Here is a 24,551-nt window from a genome sequence, read left to right as displayed (position 1 = left end):
AATTTGTATCTTTGTGGTACCAGGGCCGGTGGCACACAAGATAACCATCCGAACATGGCCGTAGCCAGTACCGCATCGACTGGCCTCTGTGCTGTGGGCTCATAACAAACACCATCCGATCGTGGCCATTCACCAGCCTCATCTGGCACCTGTGTCGGTGGCACATAAAAACACCATCCGAAGACCCGGCAAGACTAGTCAGGCCATAACCCGTGGCCTCTACCTGGGACGTAGTCAGTCCACCTGTGCATACCTTCCTTCTTGTGACACTTGTGAAGACCTGTTGAGACAAGTGATCAAATCAAATCAAATCAAATCAAAATAGATGAACATCAATGGAATTTGTATCTTTGTGGTACCAGTGCCGGTGGCACACAAGAAGACCATCCGAACGTGGCCGTAGCCAGTACCGCATCGACTGGCCTCTGTGCTGTGGGCACGTAAGAAACACCATCCGATCGTGGCCGTTCGTCAGCCTCGTCTGGCACCTGTGTCGGTGGCACATAAAAACACCATCCGAGCGTGGCCGTTCGCCAGCCTCGTCTGGCACCTGTGTCGGTGGCACATAAAAACACCATCCGAGCGTGGCCGTTCGCCAGCCTCGTCTGGCACCTGTGTCGGTGGCACATAAAATCACCCACTACACTCTCAGAGTGGTTGGCGTTAGGAAGGGCATCCAGCTGTAGAAACACTGCCAGATCTGACTGGCCTGGTGCAGCCTTCGGGCTCCCCAGACCCCAGTTGAACCGTCCAACCCATGCTAGCATGGAAAGCGGACGTTAAATGATGATGATGATGATGATTCCTGTTTTCTTGTTTTCCAGTTGCTGCCACCAGCTACCGCCGTGTGTGTTACTACACAAATTGGTCTCAGTACCGAATAGGTCAGGCAAAATTCACCCCAGCCAATATTGCTCCAAATCTGTGTTCACACATTCACTTTGCATTTGCAAAACTGGTCAACAATAAACTTGTACCAATTGAAGACAATGATGTGCTTATGTAAGTAGTCTCACTGCTACTTTACGCTAACATTTATCCTCTGCGTGTGTGTGTCTGTGTGTGTGTGTGTAGTCTTCAATGTTTTTGATTAGCTGTAGGTCAATCCTGATAGAGTATACCAATGATTATCATGGTATTTAGCATTCTAGGCCAGTTGTATAATGTGCCCCCTCTTTAACACTTCAGTGGCATAGGCCAGACTTATAATGTGCACCCCTTTTGCCCCTCCAGCATCCCAGATCAGCCTTACAATGTGCAACCCTTTTCCCCTTCAGTGCCATATACCAGCTCTGAAATGTGTGCCCCTGTTAAGTTGCCAAAAATCATCAGTGAAAATCATAAAAACTTTTGACTCAACCTAATGGAGTTTGACAGAGTTGATGGACCAAGTCCTACTCTTTTGTTGTTCCAAGGACACTAAGAAAATTAAGGGGCCTACCTTTTTCTCTTCCCCAGTCCACACTTACCCATACCAAATTATATAACAAGTCATGCACTTTACAATCATCAAGTCTATCCTGCCCCACTGCTCTCTTCAACTTCATCAGTTCTGAGAGAGACCTCACCCCTTCTCCTTATTACTAGGTTTTTGTATTTTTAGCTAGATTAAAAAGATTAAGAGATTAGGAAGGGAGAAGAAGAGAAGGCGGTATGCTCAAATTAGAAACCTGGCCCAAATGTTGCAACAGAGTGGATTCTGCTAAAGGCACATAAGGTCTACCGCCCAAGATGATGTCTACCACCCAAGGTGAAGTCTACCATCCAAGAAGGTTATGTGAGGATTTGAACTCAGAATGCAAAGGGCTGGAATAAATACAAGGCATTTCATCCAAGTGGTTCAAGAGTTGTGTGGCCCACACTAGACGATGGTCAAGCTTGTCTAGGCTATCACCTAGCATCATGCCTATGCCTATGATCAAAGATGTCCCAGCCAAGGACACTGAGTCAGGCAGGCTGGATAGAGGTGGATCGAGACAGACAGCAGTGATACAACAGATCTGTGAGACAGCTTGAAGTGTGTTGGTCAGTGACTCCATACCAATAAGTTTGGTGATGTTCTTGTGGATATAGACTAAGGTACCTTAGCCTATATCCACAGCCAAGACCATCCTGCATTTTTGTACATCCAGAACTATACTACTCAATGCCTCTCCCCCCACTTTCTTTTAATATAACATGCATATATAATGTATGTTAGGTAGATAAGATTTTACTCCAGACCTGCTTCTATGGCATTATCCAAACTAGTATATAGATTATGCAAACTAGTATATGGATTATACACTGTCCACTGTCCTTATATACTTCAAACAAGCTGATTTAACCTCATTTTGTAATTAACACAAGTACATGACATTGACAAACCATTATGACAGCAAAGAAATGCCATTCTTATGGTCGTTTCCAGGGTGATTTCAATTCACTTATCTCTGAAGTATATCATGTTTTTTAATGCAATGAGTCTATAAAGAGATTTCTTCCCCAGATGAAAAACTGCAGCTTCTAGCTTTTTGATATATAGATAAATATCTCATTTAGACATACATTAAGTAAATTATATAGATACAAGTTCTTCCGGGATTTCTTATTCCCTTTTTGTTTTCCTTTTTTTTTGTCTATTTTTCTTAAGGTACCAGAAGATTTCCGATCTGAAAAATAAAAATAATGATTTGAAGTTGGTCCTATCAGTCGGAGGGTACAATGAAGGAAGTTCAAACTTCAGAAGTTTGGCATCAACAAAGAGGTCAAGGAAGATGTTTGCATCTCAAGCGGTTTATTTCCTAAGACACCACAATTTCGATGGTTTGGACATTGACTGGGAGTATCCGACAGCCGGTGACAAACAGAAATTTGTCAAACTCGTTTGGGTAAGGTTTAGTGTGAATAATGAACACTTTCTATAGTGAAATAGTGGTGGTGGTGATAGTCATCGTTGTTGTCATTGTCATCATCGGTGCTGTAGTCTTGGAGACGTCAGTGGAGTTATCTATCACCATCTTCTCATTGTCTGAGTGGACCAATGGCCAAATACCTTTTGTCTATGACAATGACATCTTTTACTTTGTAGCTAAAAGTATCTAGGAGTACATTATCCAATCTGTTCCTCAAGTATTTCTTTTTAATACTGTGGGATGTGAATGGAAGGATATCTAAGGCAGCTACTTAGCCCTTGGTAGCTTTGGTAGAGTCTGTTTCAGGGTGGTGGGCATAATGGCTCCCCTCCTTCTTCCAACAGTTTCAGAGACCTTGTAAAAACATAGCTACTGCTCTTTCTCTTCTGACTAAACAATAAAAAATATTTTGGTTTTGTGTATATAAACACACTCACATGCATACACACCCAAATGTACACACACACACATATATATATATACCCATATGTATATATATATTATATATATATATATATATATATATATATATATACCCATATATACATGCATTATCATCATCATCATCATCATTTAACATCTGCTTCCCATGCTAGCATGGGTTGGACGATTTGACTGAGGACTGGCGAACCAGTTGGCTGCACCAAGCTCCAATCTGGCAGAGTTTCTACAACTGGATCCCCTTCCTAATGCCAACCACTCCGAGAGTAGTGGGTGCTTTTACATGCCATCAGCACGGAAGCCTATTAGCCACTCTGGCAACGATCACGCTCGGATGGTGCTCTTAGCGCTCCACTAGCATGGATGGCAGTCATCGAATTTGATTTCGATTTCGATTTCACTTGTCTCAACAGGTCTTTGCAAACAGAGTTTGGTGTCCAATGAAGGAAATGTACACATAAGTGAGCTGGTTACACCCCTGGCATAGGCCACGAGGTTATGGTCTCACTTGGCTTGCTGGGTTTTATCAAGCACAGCATATTTCCAAAGGTCTCGGTCACTAGTCATTGCCTCGGTGAGGCCTAATGTTCGAAGGTCATGCTTCACTACTTCATCCCAGGTCTTCCTGGGTCTACCTCTTCCATAGGTTCCCTCAACCACTAGGATGTGGCACTTTTTCACACAGCTATCCTCATCCATTCTCACCACATGACCATACCAGCGCAGTCGTCTCTCTTGCACACCACATCTGATGCTTCTTAGGTCCAACTTTTCTCTCAAGGTACTTACACTCTGTTGAGTATGCACACTGACATTACACATCCATCGGATCATACTGACTTCATTCCTTGTGAGATTACGCATGTCCTCAGCAGTCACGGCCCATATTTCACTGCCATGTAGCATGGCTGTTCGTACACACGCATCATACAGTCTACCTTTTACTCTGAGCAAGAGGCTCTTTGTCACCAGCCGAGGTAAGATATATATATATATATATACAACAAAATTAGAAAATGGAGAAACATACTTAAATCGATAAAACATCAACTATCAGATGATACCCAAACATTACTTTATTACACCATTACATATCAGTAAAGGCATTATACAAAATATACAGTAAATGTAAATAGACAAAGAGATATAAGTATAAAATTTCAAATATAATATGTAATTAAATCACATCTGACAGCTGTTTCGGCAGCGAGGGCAGTCATACCTCATTTAACCTATAAGCCATAAAGGCAGGTATAAATGAGGCATTAACAAGGATGCCCCACGGCCTCTTCAGAGAATTAAATTTGTTATAATTGTGAAAAAAATTATTTTTCCATATACATATAAATATAAAAATATAAAAATGTAAAATATAAAAACTTATGCATAAACTTCATAATGCTACACTTATATGATATAATACTCATTGGTACAATAATGCAAGGTAAACAAAATTATGTATGTATGTGCGATTGATCTGTGGATGCGCGTGTGAATATTGGCGTTTCTTGACTAACCAACCATAAAATTTCTCTTGTGATTTAAATTTCAAACTACTAGCCAATCGTATTAATCTATATAATCATTACCTAGTGGTCAGAATTTCTAAACTTATAGTTATTTCGATCTTGAAAGGATGGACTTGGTGCAAACATAACTGTATCTATTATTATTATTATTATTATCACTAATATTAATAGTAATTTTTATTGACTTTTATAGCTTTATAATTTTATGAACTGAACCATGGTTTTAATTATTATTTTTCATCTCCCTATGTGTTAGTTTTTTAAAACTATTAGCCAAATATGTATAATAACTGTGCTTATTAATATTAATATATACACTGATATATATTTTGTTTTATTTTGTTTTGTTTACCTTGCATTATTGTACCAATGAGTATTATATCATATAAGTGTAGCATTATGAAGTTTATGCATAAGTTTTTATATTTTACATTTTTATATTTTTATATTTATATGTATATGGAAAAATAATTTTTTTCACAATTATAACAAATTTAATTCTCTGAAGAGGCCGTGGGGCATCCTTGTTAATGCCTCATTTATACCTGCCTTTATGGCTTATAGGTTAAATGAGGTATGACTGCCCTCGCTGCCGAAACAGCTGTCAGATGTGATTTAATTACATATTATATTTGAAATTTTATACTTATATCTCTTTGTCTATTTACATTTACTGTATATTTTGTATAATGCCTTTACTGATATGTAATGGTGTAATAAAGTAATGTTTGGGTATCATCTGATAGTTGATGTTTTATTGATTTAAGTATGTTTCTCCATTTTCTAATTTTGTAGTATTAATTTACGGTAATATTATTACCTTTACCCATATAATACAATAGATGAACTGATTGTTTGGCAATTTTTAACATCTATGTATTAGTCTTGTTGGGTACCTATCTAGCAGTATATTGGATATATGTTATCCCATGGTGGGTTGAATTTTCAACCCCTATCTCATTTTATATATATATACATATATATATATATACACACACACACACACACACACATATATATATATATATATATTATATATATATATATATATATATATATATATATATATTATATATATATATATATATATATATATATATATATATATATATATATATATATATGCAATTGTCCAAGTTATTTGAGCATTGAATAGAATCTTAAGTGTTATTTATTTGGATTCACTACATTTTTAGTTCAAATCCACCCAAAGTCAGAGAAACTGTAAGAACAACAAACAAGATGTCTTTGCAGTATTTGCCCTGGCTTTTTGTATTCTGAGTTCAAATCCTAACATGGTCTCCTTGGATGGCAGCCATAATCACTCACCCAGTTTAGCACCACCACCTGGCACCTTAGGTTCTTCTAAAGGGTTATGGACACTACCTCCATCATCATCGTCATCAACCTATGGATATTACTGTCTTAAGTCCTGAATTTCATAGGGCTGGTTAGTTAGTTTCCTTGGTATACAAGTGACCGAAACCACAGGATTTTCTTTGAACATGATGCCTATCCATTGCAAGGTTACACTTTTACACTTGAGTAAACTAGAGCAATGTGAAATGGAGTGTTTTGCTCAAGAACAGAAAGCATACTCAGTCAAGGAATCAAAACCATGATCCTATGACACTGAATACCACACCCTAACCACTTGACCACTTAACCATGGGGTTTCTTCACTGACTAAAAATGGGGTAAAAATGAGTTATTCAACTGAAGGTGAAATATTTTTAGTAGGTGCTTGATACATAAATCTCTTAAACTTCTTAGGAACTCCGTCAGAGTTTTGACAAAGAAGCCAAAAGAACTAAGAAAGAACCTCTGTTGCTGACCTGTGCAGTGGCTGCAGGCAAGAATAAGATTGATGCCGGTTATGATGTGGCCAACTTAGCCAAGTAAGTGGAGATACATTGCCTTTTGTATGACAACTGGCTTTTACATACATGCAGATACGCAAACACACACACATACATACACATGCATACTCACACACATGTGCACACATGCATATGCACACACACATGTGCACATGCGTGCATGCTCACAGCATCCCAATCACAAAGAAATACAGAAAGCCTATATATAGATGATGATAAACTATTAATAAATTAATCAAAGTATAAAGTATTATAGAACCATTACAGCTGATCTTACTAATCAGTTTGGCATCGATATAACAGAGTAGCTATCTAACACTTAGCAGTATGGAAAAAATACGGTTGCTAAGTGAGGACAAACTGTTAACAACACTATTGTAGAAAGATGTCTCTAATGATATAATGATAATTCATAAATAAGTCATAGAGATATAAAGGCACAAAGTGATACCTAATTATGCCTACACTATTACATTACACTATGTGGAGGCACAATGGCCCAGTGGTTAGGGCAGCGGACTCACGGTTGGAGGATTGTGGTTTCGATTCCCAGACTGGGCGTTGTGTGTGTTTATTGAGTGAAAACACCTAAAAGCTCCATGAGGCTCTGGCAGGGGGTGGTGGTGATCCCTGTTGTACTCTTTCGCCACAACTTTCTCTCACTCTCTCTTCCTGTTTCTTGAGTAACGCTGCGATGGACTGACGTCCCGTCCAGCTGGGGGGAACACATACGCCACAGAAACCAGGAAACCAGGCCCATGAGCCTGGCTAGGCTTGAAAAGGGTGACGAATTACATTACATTAATCTCTTCAGCATACTCAGATACACATACATAATTACTCTTGTTAACTGATACCATGTGTTTCTATCCAGATCTGTTTCTTCTTCTAAGTCTATTCAGTTTCTTTCACCAATTGTTCATAGCCATGGTCAGCTTCTAGATCATCAATTGAAAGTTTGCTTTATTTAACTTCTTTATTGTCTTCATTGTTGTCGCTGGTGGTGGTGTAGAATTCTATTATTTCATTTTGAAATTCCATAACAACCTTTTTCTCTTTACCATGGTTTGTTACAGACTGATGGACTACATTTCTGTCATGGCGTATGATTTCCATGGACCATGGAACAATGTGACAGGGATTAATGCTCCTTTGTTTCCAGCATCTTACGAACGATTTCCTTACCAAAAACAGCTGAATGTGGTAATATACCTTTACAGCATACAATATACTCTATTCAGTACATAATATCATACAATATACAATATCATACCATTACAATATACTCTTCTGCTCACCTGAAATTATCACCTGCTAAACAGAAAAAAGCTCTTTCATATTTTGTCCATAAATAATCTGGTGGCCTTTTGTGAATGTCAGATATCCTACACCTTCCTTCATCAAGATCTCAATGACAGCATATTGTTTCTATTTGGGACTCATTATTTGCATGCAATGAAAAAGAATAGAAAGAAGAGTTACTATAGAGGAAGCATTACTCTGCCAACATATGAAAGCTGAAAGGCCTACAGTAGTTTATAAAAAAAGTTATGGCCACTTTTGGATTACTTTCGGTATAACCCTCATATATGTATATATACATATATATATATTGTGTGTGTGTGTGTCTTTGTGTCTGTGTTTGTCTCCCCACCACCACCACTTAACAACTGGTATTGGTGTGTTTATGTCCCCATAACTCAGCAGTTCAGCAAAAGAGACTAATAGACTAATTACCAGGCTTAACATAAAAAATAAGTACTGGGGTCGATTTGTTCAACTAAAAAAAAAAAAATTGTTCAAAGCAGTGCCCCAGCATGGCCACAGTCTAATGACAGAAGCAAGTAAAAGGTAATGGATAAAAGATATGTGTGTATGTGTGTCTGTGTGTGTGTGTATGTGTTTGTGTGTATGTGTTTGTGTTTGTGTGTGTGTGTGTGTAAAGCAGATTCACTTGTTGAAAACTCTTCTATTTCCTGTGTAACTATTAAGAAAATCTAAGCATTCTGTAAAATGGCTAAATGAAAGCTAATTCATTGTACACTGAAGAAATGGATATTATGTTTTGCTGAAGAAATGGTAAAATTGGAACTTTTTTTAACCAAATAGCTGACAGTAAAGTAAAATATTTTGAGAGATTAATGAAGGATAGAATGCAGTTTTTGAGAGATTAGCGTGTGAGAAGGAAAGGGACAGTGCTCAAGAGAACTGATTATCAATTAAGCCATGTTAATTAATGTTTATTCATTTTGTTTTCATTAAATAATTATATCTTTTTTATAAGTTTAATAATTTAAATGTCATTCCCTATATTTCTTTTTCTCTCTCTCTCTCTTACACACACATGCACACACATAAACATATATACACATACACACATACTTCTAGGTTTGGACCATGCAGTACTGGGCTTCAAAGGGAGCACCAAAGGTTAAGCTCAATCTCGGTTTAGCAACCTACGGACGAGGTTTTCAACTAGCAGACCCAAAGAACTCATTTCCTGGAGCCGAAAGCAAAGGATCCTGTGAAGCTGGACAATATTTGGGTCAACGTGGATTTCTTGCTTACTTTGAGGTAAATTTACTTCGATATATGTCACTGGTATATTACTGGTGTGTATTTTATTAACCTTTGGGAGGAATACAGCCAAGTCAATTCCACCAAGAACTTGTGAGAATTGAACTCATAGCAGCAAAGAGTATGTTATAATTCTGACAGACATTTCTTCCGATGCTCTACTGGTTCTGCCATGTGTTGCCCCTTATAATCATGATGATGATCAACATGTTGATGAGGATGGTGGTAGTGGTGGTCATTGTGATGATGATGATGATGATGAAGAGGAGGATGTTTTCTTTTAATAGTTATAATAATAATTGTTTCTAATAAATGCATAAGGCCAGGGAAGGGGTCAGCTTATGCCATCGATTCCAGTACAGCAATACTGTCCATATCAATCACATTGCCATTGCCTTATATAAAGAGGCAGCAATACACACCAACATAACTTCATCTTGAGATGGGGCTATAAAGATCTGAAAACATTGGAAATAAATTTGACAATATAAAAGTGAAAGTAGCAGAATGTGTGATCTGTAGGAGAAAGTGTGGTAATAGCAGGAGTAAAGCATTTGAAATGAGAGAGGCAAATCGTAAAATATTGAGTTTTCTCGAATTTTTGCTGAATTGGGGGTGAAATTGAAAAAAATGTATATGCCATGACCCAATCGAGTCTACTTCGAAATATCATAGGTAAATTCCAATTGAAGAATTTCTATATTGTACAATTGTATTAAAAACAAACTATGTGGGAGGCAAGAAAATCTGCCTTTTATCATAAGAGATATATACAGGTATGTTAGTGCAGACAGGAAAAATAGAACTCAAAATAGGCGTAGGAGTGGCTGTGTGGTAAGTAGCTTGCTTACCAAACACATGGTTCCGGGTTCAGTCCCACAGCGTGGCACCTTGGGCAAGTGTCTTCTACTATAGCCTCAGGCCAACCAAAGCCTTGTGAGTAGATTTGGTAGACAGAAACTGAAAGAAGCCCGTCGTATATATATGTATATATATATGTGTGTGTGTTTGTGTATCTGTGTTTGTCCCCCCAACATCGCTTGACAACCGATGCTGCTGTGTTTACGTCCCTGTAACTTAGTGGTTCGGCAAAAGAGACCAATAGAATAAGTACTAGGCTTACAAGAATAAGCCCTGGGGTCGATTTGCTCGACTAAAGGCGGTGCTCCAGCATGGGCACAATCACATGACTGAAACAAGTAAAAACGATATGTATATTTTTATTAATATTTAGTAGAAGCAACAGAGTGACTCAAGGTCCGAGAGTTTCGTGTGTTGGCACTTATCAAACAAATTACAGGTTGAAGGTCTGCATGTTTATATATCTCTTTTACTCTTTTATTTGTTTCAGTCATTTAACTGTGGCCATGCTGGAGCACCGCCTTTAGTCGAGCAAATCGACCCCAGGACTTATTCTTTGTAAGCCTAGTACTTATTCTATCGGTCTCTTTTGCTGAACCGCTAAGTTACGGGGACGTAAACACACCAGCATCGGTTGTCAAACGATGTTGGGGGGGACAAACACAGACACACAAACATATACACACACATACATATATATATATATACATATATACGACGGGCTTCTTTCAGTTTCCATCTACCAAATCCACTCACAAGGGTTTGGTCGGCCCGAGGCTATAGTAGAAGACACTTGCCCAAGGTGCCACGCAGTGGGACTGAACTCAGAACCATGTGGTTCGTAAGCAAGCTACTTACCACACAGCCACTCCTACGCCTATCTGTTGATAAATAAATAAATAAATATATTTCCCTATGGAATGTTCAAGAATAAATCATAATAATGTCATGCACATAGTCACAGTGTCTTCCCAACATCACTTGACAACTGATGCTGGTGTGTTTACATCCCCATAACTTATCGGTTCGGCAAAAGAGACTGACAGAATAAGTACTAAACTTGCTCAATAAAGGTGGTGCCCCAGCATGACTACAGTTAAATGACTGAAACAAGTAAATTTATAATTCAAAACAATTCAAAAGTTTACCCGTTATGTTGTTCAATAAGCAAATATTTATATATATATATATATATATATATATAGATATATAAACGATGATGATGATGATGATGATGATGATATATATATATATATATATATATAGAGAGAGAGAGAGAGTGTGTAAGTAAGTAGCAAGGATATACATTCTGTTCACCTAACTTGGAGCTGTGCGGTCAATACCTCAATCTGGGTACCTAATTCAATTGAATATTAATTATTTATATATGTATATGTATATATATATAATATATATATAATATATATATATATATATATATATATATGTATATATATATGTATGTATATATATATGTATGTATATATATGTATATGTATATGTATATATATGTATGTATATATATGTATATTTATATATATATATACACACATACTCACACACACACATATATATATATTACTGTTTGTTTTTATGTTCAGTTAAAATAAGAACACTTTTACATTAAAGTAATGTTTATCCTTATACTTTTGTAGAGTACAAATTTGTCATTCAAGAATCTTGTTGACAGTGACTTCAAATATATATCATCAAATATATGTTTCTTTACTGCCCACAAGGGGCTAAACATAGAGGGGACAAACAAGGACAGACAAACGGATTAAGTCGATTACATCGGCCCCAGTGCGTAACTGGTACTTAATTTATCGACCCCGAAAGAATGAAAGGCAAAGTCGACCTCGGCGGAATTTGAACTCAGAATGTAGCGACGGGCAAAATACCGCGAAACACTTCGCCCAGTGTGCTAACGTCTCTGCCAGCTCGCCGCCTTACATCAAATATATACATACATGTGTGTGCGCGTGCGTTTGTGTGAGTGTGTGTGTGTGTAAGGGTACACATATCCGTGGAGCACTCACCCACTTGTATTTAATTTCACTAGTAGGCTGTTCCATTGGTCGAATAAGCTGGGACCCTCGTCATTGTAACCCATGGAATGCTCCTTTCCTTTATATATGTGTGTATATATGTTTATGCATAAATATGTGTATGTGTGTGTTTGTATGTGTATGGGGGGTGTACATATATATAATATGTAAGACATGCATATATGTACACCATAGACACTTCCTTTAATCAATCTCTTTCTCTCATCTTTAGCATTGCCACCTGAAAAACAAAACCACTTACTACTGGATGGATGATTCTAAAGTACCTTACATTGTGAATGGGGACCAATGGATTGGTTATGATGACCAGAAGAGCATGAAATTTAAGGTAATTGTTTTCTGAACATGTCTGGGGAGTGAGGATGCAGGGTGTGTTGATAGGGTATCAAATTGCTAGCAGATTAATAAGGTTACATTTCAATTTGAACACTGTAAAAGACCTCATGCAAAAAATATGGATTAATTGTTGATATTTGCCTTTTCAATAAAGCAAGCACAAGTATAATTTCATCTTTGTATTTGATTTACAACATTACTGATGTAAACTTGTGTCTTTAAATGATTAGTTTATTGACTTTATAGTCAACCAATTGACAAATAAATAATAAAGAAGTGAAATAGAACCAGTGTGTGTGTTTACTATGCCATTGTAAAGAAAAGACCATCTGATTGTCTGAAGCCAAGAGAACAGCTGTAAATAGGTGTTTCTGCCTCAGTAGGTCTCACCAGCTCAACAGCTGTCCATCAAAAGATTGATAAGTATTGTTGAATAAGGCTTTACTAAATCAAAGACAAGAGAAACAACTCAAAATTGAAATGAAGAGATCAAACTTGACAACCAACTAATCTAAGCCTAATGTCCAAACATTCATCTACCTAACTTTTCAATGAAATTCCACTTTTAAGGTCATAAAATCTTCATATCTCTTTAATGAGACAAATGAGTATAAAATTCTATGTTGCTAGTATCTGACTTAACAACCAAAAGATAATGCAATTAACTATCATGTCTCAGCAAAAAAATTTTCCTTGACCAATCCAGTTTTTGGCACTGATTTATTTGTTTTATATTGGGTTGTCCGGACAGTTTGTGCTGATTTTTAAAGGAAAGAAAAAGGTCAATAAATACTTGCCATTACACCTTTAATCAACCAAATATGAACCATTTTGTTGCACAATGCATCTCCATCTTTCCTTTAACTTGAAAATACCCTCTTCCCAGAATTGAGGTGGTTTCATGGCAAAGGTATCTTTTTACATCATCCAAGGAATTGAAATTTTTACCATTAAGACTATTCTGCAGAGACCTGAATAAGTGGAAATCCGAAGGAGCAATATCTGGTAAATATGGAAGGTGGGGTAACACATCCCAGCCGAGCTGCAGCAATTTTTGTCTGGTTCCCAAAGCATCAAGTGCCAAAAATGAACTTTCTTATCTTCCATTTTAAAGGGTTACAGAATTAACACAGGTTATAGGAACATAAACCTTCTTCCACAAAAAGATAGCTTAAACTGTGCTCTAAATGGAGGTGTAGTCAAGTCCTATTTTATGGACTCAACCATGTTCTAAAATAAGTCGAAAAGTAAGCTACTATAAATCAGCACGAACTTTCCGGAAAACCCAATATAAATATTTTCATATGGATATGCCCAACTCAGAATGTATATATTCAGTGTTCTTTCAGTTCATTCAGCATGTTATTTTACACATAATTCTGAACAATCTTATTTAGCATGTATAATCAAAATTACCCCAAATAGCAAATGGAAAGTAGTCCATAATTGTGTGAATAATTACATAATATTGCAAGGTTGTAGATTGAAATAGTAAAATGACTTGTGCACTCCGTTCTTCTTGTCTGTCATTATAAAAAAACAGATACTTGTGGATTTTCAAGCATTTCTTTGGTAGAGCAAATGATATCCAGTTTATAACTTTGTCTGATTGCCAATATCCATGGATTAGTTTAATATGGTAATACCAGAGTTACATACCCCCAATGAAATTATTATCATCATGTGTATGTGTGTGTGTATATATATACATATACATATATATATACATACATTCATATACATATGTATGTGTGAAGGAATGTATATATAAGCATATAAGTAGATATGTATATATTATATATATATATATATATACACACACACATATATTGGCATACACACACACACACATATATATATATATATATATTTATTTCTTTACTGCCCACAACATAGAGGGGACAAACAAGGACAGACAAACGGATTAAGTCGATTACATCGACCCCAGTGCGAAACTGGTACTTTATTTATCGACCCCGAAAGGATGAAAGGCAAAGTCAACCTCGGCAGAATTTGAACTCAGAACGTAACAACAGACGATATACAGCTAAGCATTTCGCCCGGCGCGCTAACGCTTCTGCCAGCTCACCGCCCTCACACATATATATATATTATAAATATTATATATAATGTATAATATGTATTATATATATTATATTTACATATTATATATATGTATATATATGTATCAATTCAAATAACAGTTTAGCTAGGTGTAAAATACACCTAAGGCATATTACATATGTAAACGGATTTGATTAGTCTTGAAAAACTTCATTTTATTAATGAAGCGAAAACAGCTGTAATTTATGAGATGTGTCATTTGTTTGTATAAGATATTTAAATTGAATTGAATTTATAATCGTTCAATTTATTGTTATTGTTTTGTTTTTCTATTTCTGATTCATATATATATGCATTATATATATATATATATAATACATACATGCCGGTGGCACATAAAAAGTACCATTTAAGTGTGGTCATTGCTAGTGCCGCCTGACTGGCTCCTGTGCTGGTGGTACGTAAAATGCACCATTCAAGCTTGGTCGATGCCAGTACTGCCCGACTGGCACATAAAAAGCACCCACTAAACTCTCAGAGTGGTTGGCAATTAGAAAGAGCATCCAGCTGTAGAAACTTGTCAGATTGGAGCCTGGTGCAGCCTTCTGGCTCACCAGTCCTCAGTCAAACAGTCCAACCCATGCCAGCATGAAAAGCGGACATTAAAGGACGATGATGTTGATACATACATACATATCATCATAATCATTATCATCATGGGTAGGATGATTGACAGCCAGGTAGAAGACTAGCCCAGGCTACTGTGTCAGTTTTGGCAGGGTTTTTACTGTTGGATGCCCTCCATAAAACCAACCACTGTACAAAGTGGACTTAGTGGTTTTTAATGTGGCACTAGCATTGGCAAGGTCAGTTTTGGCATGATTTTTACAGTTGGATGCCCTTCCAAATTCCAACAACTTTACAGTGAGAACTGAATGTTTTTTACATGGCACCAGCACCAGTAGGGTCACTAAGTAACTTGCTAGGCAAGGAATTTTGAGAGGGGTGAGGGCTTTGGAGAAGTGGATCTTGTGTCGGATGATGAAAGATTAGAGTGTGACAGAGAAAGACAGAGAGGCAGAAATAGGTATCATGCTATAGAGGAGGTACACGGTTACCTGGCCAGGGAAAGAGAAAAAGAGAGAAGAGAGAGGAAGGGAGGGGGAGAGAGGTACAAGAAAGAGGACATATATATATATATATATATATATAAAATACATCATATATATATAAAATACATCATATATATATATATATTTTAGATAATTATTATATATAATAAGTTGCAGGTGTGACTGTGTGGTAAGACGCTTGCTTCCCAACCACATGGTTCTGGGTTCAGTCCCACTGCATGGCACCTTGGGCAAGTGTCTTCTACTATAGCCTCAGGCTGACCAAAGCCTTTTGAGTGGATTTGGTAGACAGAAATTGAAAGCAGCCCATCATGTATATATGTGTGTGTATATATTTATGTTTGTGTGTCTTTGTATATGTGCTTGTCTCCCACCATTGCTTGACAACCAATGTTGGTGTGTTTATGCCCCTGTAACTTAGCAGTTTGGCAAAAGAGACCAATAGAATAAGTACTGGGTTGACAAAGAATAAGTCCTGTGATCATTGCTTGCTAGCAATGTTACACAGCCAAACTGGTGCATAAAGAGAAAATAATTTGAAAGGAAAGGGCCCCTGAAATGTGAATATGAATGGAATAAAACAAATTTCATGTAAATCGGACCAGTAGTTATTGAGATATTTGGGGTTTTGGGGTATAAATACCCAAAACGGTGCATAATGGGAAAATACTCCAAAAATAACTTAACCCTGAAATGGTTAATATATGAATGGAATGAAATAAAATGCCTTACTGGGACTTGTGCTGGTGGCACGTGAGAAAACATTTGAGCAAGGTCGTTACCAGTGCCGCTGGACTGGCTTCTATGCAGGTGACATATAAAAACACCATTTGAGCATGACTGTTGCCAGCACTACCTGACTGGCCCTTGTGCCAGTGACATGTAAAAGCACCCACTACACTCTCGGAGTGGTTGGCGTTAGGAAGGGCATCCAGCTGTAGAAACTCTTTCAGATCAGATTGGAACCTGGTGCAGCCATCTGGTTCGCCAGCCCTCAGTCAAATCGTCCAATCCATGCTAGCATGGAAGCGGATGTTAAACGATGATGATGACGACCTGGAGTTGCCTCTGATGTGTATATATATATATATATATATATATATATATATATATATATGTATATATATGTGTGTGTGTGTGTGTGTTTTTCTTTATGTTGTCCATTTTTTTTTGTTTTAGGCTGAATGGATGAAGAAGATGGGGTTTGGTGGTGTAAGTGTGTGGACATTAGACATGGACGACTTCAATAATCTATGTGGTGATGGTGATTATCCACTGCTGAGACAGATTAATAAAATATTGATGAGGTAAGTCAATCACTTCTTTTTACTGTCAGCCAAGCAGTAAACAACCTGCAACATACTCTATTCCCCTGCCCTTCTTTTTCCTCTTTCGTTTATTTTACCTCTTGTTCTTTCTCCTCCTCCTCCTCCTCCTTCTCATCATCATCCACCACTGCCGCTACCTCCACAACCACCACCACAGCCACTGCCACTGTTGCTCTCAGACCAGAAGTAAGAGAGACAAACAACAGAGCTGCTGCTGCCACTTCATTTGTTTTTCCCTTCTTTGACATCATTTATTGCTACCTTCACTTGTGGCCATCACATAACAATCATGCTCACACTTATCTTCACAACTGTTAACTGTTACCTGTGTAGTGACGCCACCTTGGAAATCTCCAGCACGCATGCGCGGGGTTGGAATCTTCTGGAAGGCCTGCCGGAAGATCCCTCGTGCGCATGCGCAGAAAACTAGCAGCAGCGAAATTCTCTGGTATCTCTCTCTTTTGATGCTAGCAGCTGAACGATACAGACGTGTCTCCAGCAGCTCTCTTGAGCTGCTACCTCATGGCGCATCCCCACTATGCTTGAATGGGCAGGATTGACTCACTCCACTAGACTACTGCCACAAAGGTCCTAGGTTGCTGATTCGCCCAGAGGAAGGAAACGTTTATATTGCGAATCAAAGAATAAATATTTATATTGTTGAAGTTAACGGAAAATCTTGACTCATTCTTCAATTAATATTTGATGTAAAGGATGCGAGCAGCACCCATCCAGTGTGGGAATTTCACATCCTGTTACACCTGATTTATCCCACCAGCAGTAATATACTTATCTTAAAGCTTAAGCCGTGTAACTGTAAAGCTCGCACCATAAATGAGAAGATACACCATGAGAGACTACAAATGCTCCACCTGTCCCTTGCATTAAAATATTCTTTTCTTTTTTGTCTTTACTTTTCGCAGTGAAACAAGATCCTAAATAAACTGGAGGATAATTCTAAAATGGACAAACAATTCCTGTAGAGACAACATAGAGGTGTTTGTATATGTGGTTACTAGAGAAACTAGCAAATATTCCCAACACATTGACAACAAATATACACTCTGTAACATCTATAATTTTCTCATTATTGTCATACGACTTAAAGAAATAAAATATCATCAACAATTTTCATGGGTGTTTGGATTGTTGTTTTTGTTTACTAGTTTGTTTAATTTCTCAAACATATAGCCAAATGCAAAATAAAACGTCAAAATTAGAAGCAATAGCTGCCAAACTAGGACTGAAAGTCAACCGTGACAAATCAAAAATTATGCGCATTAATGAAGAAAGCAGCGAACGTATTAAAGTCGAAACCAGTGAACTAGAGAATGTAGCCGAGTTTACGTATTTAGGTAGTAAGATAACGTTTTCAGGCAGCACTAATGAAGGTATTAAGACGAGAATAAGTAAGGCAAGGACCGCTTTTCACCTGTTAAAGAAAGTATGGAGCGCAAGTGTAATTTCAATAAAGAACAAAATATGAATTTTTAACACTAACGTAAAAGTGGTGTTATTGTATGGGGCTGAGATATGGTGAACAACAGTTAAGTCAAATAAGCAAATACAATCATTCATCAACAGATGCTTGCGTAGTATACTTAAAATTAGATGGCCCGAACACATAAGCAATATGGAGCTATGGCAAAGAGCAAATCAAGTTTCAATTAGGGAGCAAATATTTAAGAAAAAGTGGAAGTGGATTGGTAGCACAATTAGAGAAGTCACACCAAATGTAGCGAAAAGTGCTTTACAGTGGAATCCGAATGGATATAGAAAGAAAGGTAGGCCTAAGAATTTGTGGCGTAGATCAACACAAAAAGAACTAGAGAAAGGGGGACATTCATGGAAGAGTATAAGTACAGAAGCAAAAAATTATGCGACATGGAATTCAACTATAAGTGACCGATACTCCGCATTGGAAGGTTAAAGGCAGAAAGAAAAAAGTTTGTTTAATGTAGTGATCAAAACACAAGAGTTTTGTGCAGTAGACATGCCCTCAACAGTTTCACTCAAACCATGTGTGTTTGGTATGGCTGATGTTCAATATGAAATTATATAGGATGTACAGGATGGACCAAAAGTCACACCAAAACATTTCACATTTTATTTATATCATGTTATTATTAAGGTGAAATGCTTACTGGCATTTCATCTGTTGCTATGTTCTGAATTCAAATTCCACTGAGGTCATTCTTGTCTTTCATCCTTTCAGGGTTGATAAATTAAGAACCAGTGAAACACTGGGGTCAATGTAATCGATTAGATTCCTCCTCCTATGTGCTTTTAACAGAAAGGATTATTATTATTCATTTTGTTCATCATGTACAAGTACATGCATATTCATCATTATTTTGTATATTTTATTCAGCTTTAGAAAAATTGAAGCATGTCTTTGACAATTCTGGAGCATGTTGAACTTATTTTGTGCCCGATTTTTGACTCCCACTTTATAAGAAATACTTATGTTGCTTTCTTTCCACTTTTGGTTTTTCTTTTTTCTTTTCTTTCTTCTTTTTTCCGAGTTTTTCTTTTTTTTTTTTTTCTTTGTTTCAAAGAAATGGCAATGCCTATGATCCTTTATCAGGCTTCCAAGACAGGAAAGACGGTTGGAGAGGAATGAGGGAGGGCAGAACTTATCTTCAAACCAGGGAACCTGGCCTCAATGCTTGCATTAGAGTAGACTCAGTTACAGTCACTGGAGATTGTGTTAAACTTCATGATAGATTTAGTCTACTGCCAAGGTAGACCAACACGCAATTTGAACTCAGGGCAGGTCTGAACAAATATCACAAGACACAACTACACACCAAGTCCCATTCTAACATTTCTTTTACCAGTTCACTGCCTTCAACTGATATTATGTTTATCGACTCTGGAAAAATTAAGGCCATGCCTGATCTTGGTGGGGTTCAAACACAAAGTGTAAGATGCTGGAATGAATGTTACAAAGCATTTTATTTGATGCTCAAACAACTCTTCTACTTCACTGAGATATTAGCAAGACTTGGGATGAGAGAGAATTTCAGAAGGGCTATAGCCCTAGAGCAGAACTGACCAAGATGTTTAGAAAAGGATACAGAGGGATGAGGTGGAGGTGGTATGTAAATAGGTAGATGTGAGCAACAGCAACCATTGTAGAAGGGTAGAAAATATAAAAGTGAAAGGAAAGAGGTATGAGATGGAGGTGGTATCTAACTGGGTAGATGTGAGCTATGGAGACTGTTCTAGTAGTGACACAAATAGTAGGAGTGAGGAGACAGAGAGAGATGAAATGGAGGTGGTGTGTAAATTGAGTAGATGTGAGAAACAGTGACTATCGTAGAAGTGGTCAAACTGTAAGAGGGAAAAGATAGAGAGAGGAGATGGAGGTGGAGGAAGAAGCTAGAGGTAAAGAACAGAGACTGTTGTGGTAGTGGTAGAAAAGGTAATATATATCAAATATGTGGCCATATGCCCATATTATAAATTAATATTTCAGAAGTGGAAGGTGGCAAGCTGGCAGAATTATTAGCATGTTGGGCAAACTTCTTAGTGGCATTTCATCCATCTTCACACTCTGAGTTCAAATTCTGCTGAAGTCGACTTTGCTTTTCATCTTTTGGGGTCAATAAAGTAAGCACCAGATGGCTTTTGAGGGTTGATATAATCAACATACCCCCTCTTACAAAATTGCTGGCCTTGTGCCTAAATTTGAAATCAATATTTCAGAAGTGGTGTCACAACAGCAGCAAGATCTTATAGAACCAAAGAGTACACTATCATGAGTCTTGCTTGAACCAAACTGGAATATTTAAAAGGTCCTTTCACAAAATAAATAAATAAATAATAAAGATTGAAAAACAACAAAAAAAACACATTTTATTTCTTAACAATTTTGTTTATTTTTCAATTACAATAATATAATAATAATAATGAAATTATTGTATACAGTGCTCAGGTGCACCACAACTTGTCAAAAGTGCGTATAAAGCATATGCAGTGATGTACAAATGTCTGGAAAGCGAACAGTGTTTGAGTCAGATCCATGCTTGCGTGTGTATGGAGGGGGGAAAATCAGGTGTAGTGTTGGCAAATCTCAGGAAGCATGGAAGTTTTGAAGGGTGCAGTGCAGTGCTCCAACAATTCAGTTACATTCAGTTTCGTTAATTTTTTCTTTTCATTTAGTATCTTAATAGCAAACAAACTTCAACATCCGGGCACTTTCGAAGAGTAGTCACAGACTTTAATGGCCTCGTTGAAAGAAGTTCCCGGAGGACAGGGAAATATAAATTTTATTCCATTAGAGCATACCATATAGTTTTTGCAGTCTCCTGGGATTGCATGGCCTCCTGGTGCCTTACCCACACAACTGGCACTAGACGACGCCCCTAAATGGTGAAAGAAAGAATACATGTGTATATGTGAGTGTGTGAGTGTACATACATATATCGCTAACAGAGATACCTGGCGTTGCTTGTGATTAAAATGGCATAGTTTGTATATAATATATTACAGTTACATTGAAACAGGCGATATGGGAAAGTGCAACATTGACAACAAAACATTTGTGGAGTAATGATGGGCTAATTCGACTAAGCAACATGCTATGCATCCGTTTAGAATATTTCGGGCCCTGACTTGTCATGGAAAATTGGGGGTGGAGGTTATGTGATTTTTGAACACACCTAAAATCTGTCAGTGAATATACTCTCTTTTGCAGCAGTCGGCGTTGTGTCTAATTTTCACACCTTCAGGTTTGTTGTCCTACATCACTCATAAAGCAAATTTGGAGCAACTGTGGTTGTTCATTTGTGGGTAACAGGGAGCCAATGAGGTGATAGACTTGCCCTTGAACTTGGATGTTGGCGTAAATTCATGTTTAACTATCTTCTTAGATGCAGTAAACGATGTAATTTGAAATGCAGAGTTGTATTGTCTGATATTGATCAGAAAATCCTTTGACTGGATGGAAGTGCCTTTTAGAAGATCCATAAGAGGTTGAGAAGGAACTGATAGTCCTGGCAATCTTACCTGGCCACCTGAGCAGCACATGTCATTTATTTCATTTGAAAAAATTTTAAAGCTCTACAGAAACGATGATTGGTGTTTAGCACACCAATTTGGACAGAGTTATCGATTTTATAAGAATGGGATGGATCATATATGAAAGCAGCTTCAGGAGTTGTGAAGAACGAATTCCAAAATAGTTTGTTTCTGAGAGCTATTCTATTGGACCTCTGTCTAATCATTAAAACATTGATTTAATGATCCAGCATTAAGTGCTGCAGCATGCATTTGCTGATATTGGGAAAGTCTTATCTCCCTTTTCTCCTGAGACTCTGTCTGACAGGCTGCAGTATGCGTTTGCTGATCTTGAGAAAATCTCCTCTTGTTTCTCTCTTCAGACTCTCGCCTTTGGTTTTCTACGATCCTCTTTGCTTTATACTTGTTTCTGGAGAGATTATGTCTTTTCTTTGGTGGCATATTTTTTTCAAAATTGTAAACAAAGAATTATGAACATAGAAAAAAAACTATACATTAATCCATATTTTTGTAAGCAGTTGTATGTATGTAATATTTTTATTTTTGTATGCAGTATATTTTAACCAAATAGAAGCACATTTATGAACTGCTAATTTAACGGTAAATGCCACAATAATAATTATAGATAATTTCTTAATATATATATATATATATATATTAAGCACATGTATTAAATGCTAATTTAAGGGTAAATATGTAAATGTAATTAAGTTGAAACCCTGCAACTGCTGCTGCGATAATTATTAACTGGTAGCTGAATGGTAAATGTGTATTTTTATATACCTTACACCGGCCACCTCATTGCTTTTTGTCAAGAGTTTCACCTGCAGCCATTCGTTATGTCAGTCACACATACACTGACACACCACTCTACTGTGGGGCCATAAAGAAAGAAAGTTGCTGATGTGTAATGTTCTTCACATTAAGATGTAAATTATTCATTCATTTCAAATATAATAGAAATAAGATGATCTTAATGTTATCACATTAGAACTAAAAGTGAAAGAATGAAAGTGAAACAATATTATAACATTATCACATTACAGATGATAAGCAGCTTTCTTTATTATAGTATAGATATGACTAATTCGGCGAAACATTACTTTCGTTATTGAAACATCATCATTCTCATAATGCAACATAATGGTTGAAATTGGAAGTGTGAAAGTATTTTCACTTTCTAAAGCCTAGCCAGGCTCATGGGCCTGGTTTCCCAGTTTCAATGGCATATGTATTCCTCAGCTGGACGGGACGCCAGTCCATCGCAGCATTACTCATTTTTGCCAGCTGAGTGGATTGGAGCAATGTGAAATGAAGTGTTTTGCTCAAGAACACAACGTGTCGCCCAGTCTAGGAATCGAAACCACAATCTTACGATCATGATGCTAACACCCTAGCCACTAAGCCACGTGCCTCTACGCATATAAATTTGCATGTAAATAAATACATTATACATATATGTGTGTGTGTGTGTGTGTACGTCTATTTGTGGTGTCCTGTACACACGTATATATATTTATATAGGCATGTATATATACATGTAGATGTAGGTACGCACATATATGTTTGTATGTATGCATATATTTTATTTATTACACTATTGTATGAGTGAACGCCTTCGCGTCGATTCGATTCAATTCGTTTGGTTTCGTTTCGTTTCTTCTTCTTCTCTAAGCTGGTTTTTATATATATATATATACACACACACATACAATTTCATGCATACATATTCTCACAATCTCATATATTTATCAAATACAAATGGATGCAGACATATAAGCAGTTACAAAACATGCCCATCTGCATGCTAATGTGAGATGCATGACCGTTTAATATCTGTACACACGCATACGCACAATATATACACATACATAAACATACAGATATATGTATATATCAACCAGTTCAGGTAAATAAAATCTCCAAAAGCTGTCTTGACTTAAACAAAAGAGCCTTGCCTTCTATAAGTGACTGGCTTGAAATTTGCAAAGGAAACATAACTCACAAAGACAAATATATACATGCACACATGTCCATGCACAGGCACACATAGACACACATACACACAGACACACACACATAAACATACATACATACATACATTAGTGCCTACAGTAAGTAGTCAACTGTGTGCATGTGTGTGTGTGTGTGCATGTATGCATGTACGGGTTCATGCATATGTGTGTATGAGTGCATGTCTGTACACAAAGCATTTTCAAGCCAGCAAATTATATTTATATGTCTTACCGTCTCCTGGTGTCGGTGACTGTGTCTGAGCTGGAGGTTCAGGGGTTACGACATCCGGCGCACCTGAAATGAAGAGTATATCAAGTTAATTTTCTCCGCATGAAAGTCACAACACGGCAAATCTAATCGTTAAATTTATAATTTTTATTTGAATACAAGAAACTTTA

General features: G+C 37.1%; 2 protein-coding genes across 6 annotated transcripts in view; one reads left to right on the top strand and one right to left on the bottom strand.

Moving 5' to 3' along the window:
* LOC115219687 (acidic mammalian chitinase-like) overlaps positions 1-18,244 on the top strand; it is a 31,857-nt gene extending 13,613 nt beyond the window's left edge. For all 3 annotated transcript variants that reach the window (XM_036509709.1, XM_036509708.1, XM_036509710.1), the window contains exons 3-10: positions 825-1,002; positions 2,633-2,870; positions 6,638-6,762; positions 7,821-7,947; positions 9,133-9,318; positions 12,463-12,579; positions 16,964-17,091; positions 18,036-18,244. In XM_036509709.1, the coding sequence (XP_036365602.1) occupies positions 825-1,002; positions 2,633-2,870; positions 6,638-6,762; positions 7,821-7,947; positions 9,133-9,318; positions 12,463-12,579; positions 16,964-17,091; positions 18,036-18,051 (1,115 nt within the window). In that variant the 3' untranslated portion in view covers positions 18,052-18,244. The remainder of the gene's footprint in view (positions 1-824; positions 1,003-2,632; positions 2,871-6,637; positions 6,763-7,820; positions 7,948-9,132; positions 9,319-12,462; positions 12,580-16,963; positions 17,092-18,035) is intronic.
* Positions 18,245-21,239: 2,995 nt separating this feature from the next.
* Positions 21,240-24,551, bottom strand: part of LOC115219765 (acidic mammalian chitinase) — a 70,655-nt gene continuing 67,343 nt past the window's right edge. For all 3 annotated transcript variants that reach the window (XM_029790008.2, XM_036509705.1, XM_036509706.1), the window contains 2 exons: positions 24,385-24,447; positions 21,240-21,482 (listed from right to left, as the gene is read on the bottom strand). In XM_029790008.2, the coding sequence (XP_029645868.1) occupies positions 21,301-21,482; positions 24,385-24,447 (245 nt within the window). In that variant the 3' untranslated portion in view covers positions 21,240-21,300. The remainder of the gene's footprint in view (positions 21,483-24,384; positions 24,448-24,551) is intronic.

Source organism: Octopus sinensis, linkage group LG15 (assembly GCF_006345805.1).
Source record: "Octopus sinensis linkage group LG15, ASM634580v1, whole genome shotgun sequence".
NCBI lineage: Eukaryota > Metazoa > Mollusca > Cephalopoda > Octopoda > Octopodidae > Octopus > Octopus sinensis.
Note: the sequence above shows the minus strand (reverse complement) of the source record. Positions and strands in the feature narration are given on the sequence as shown.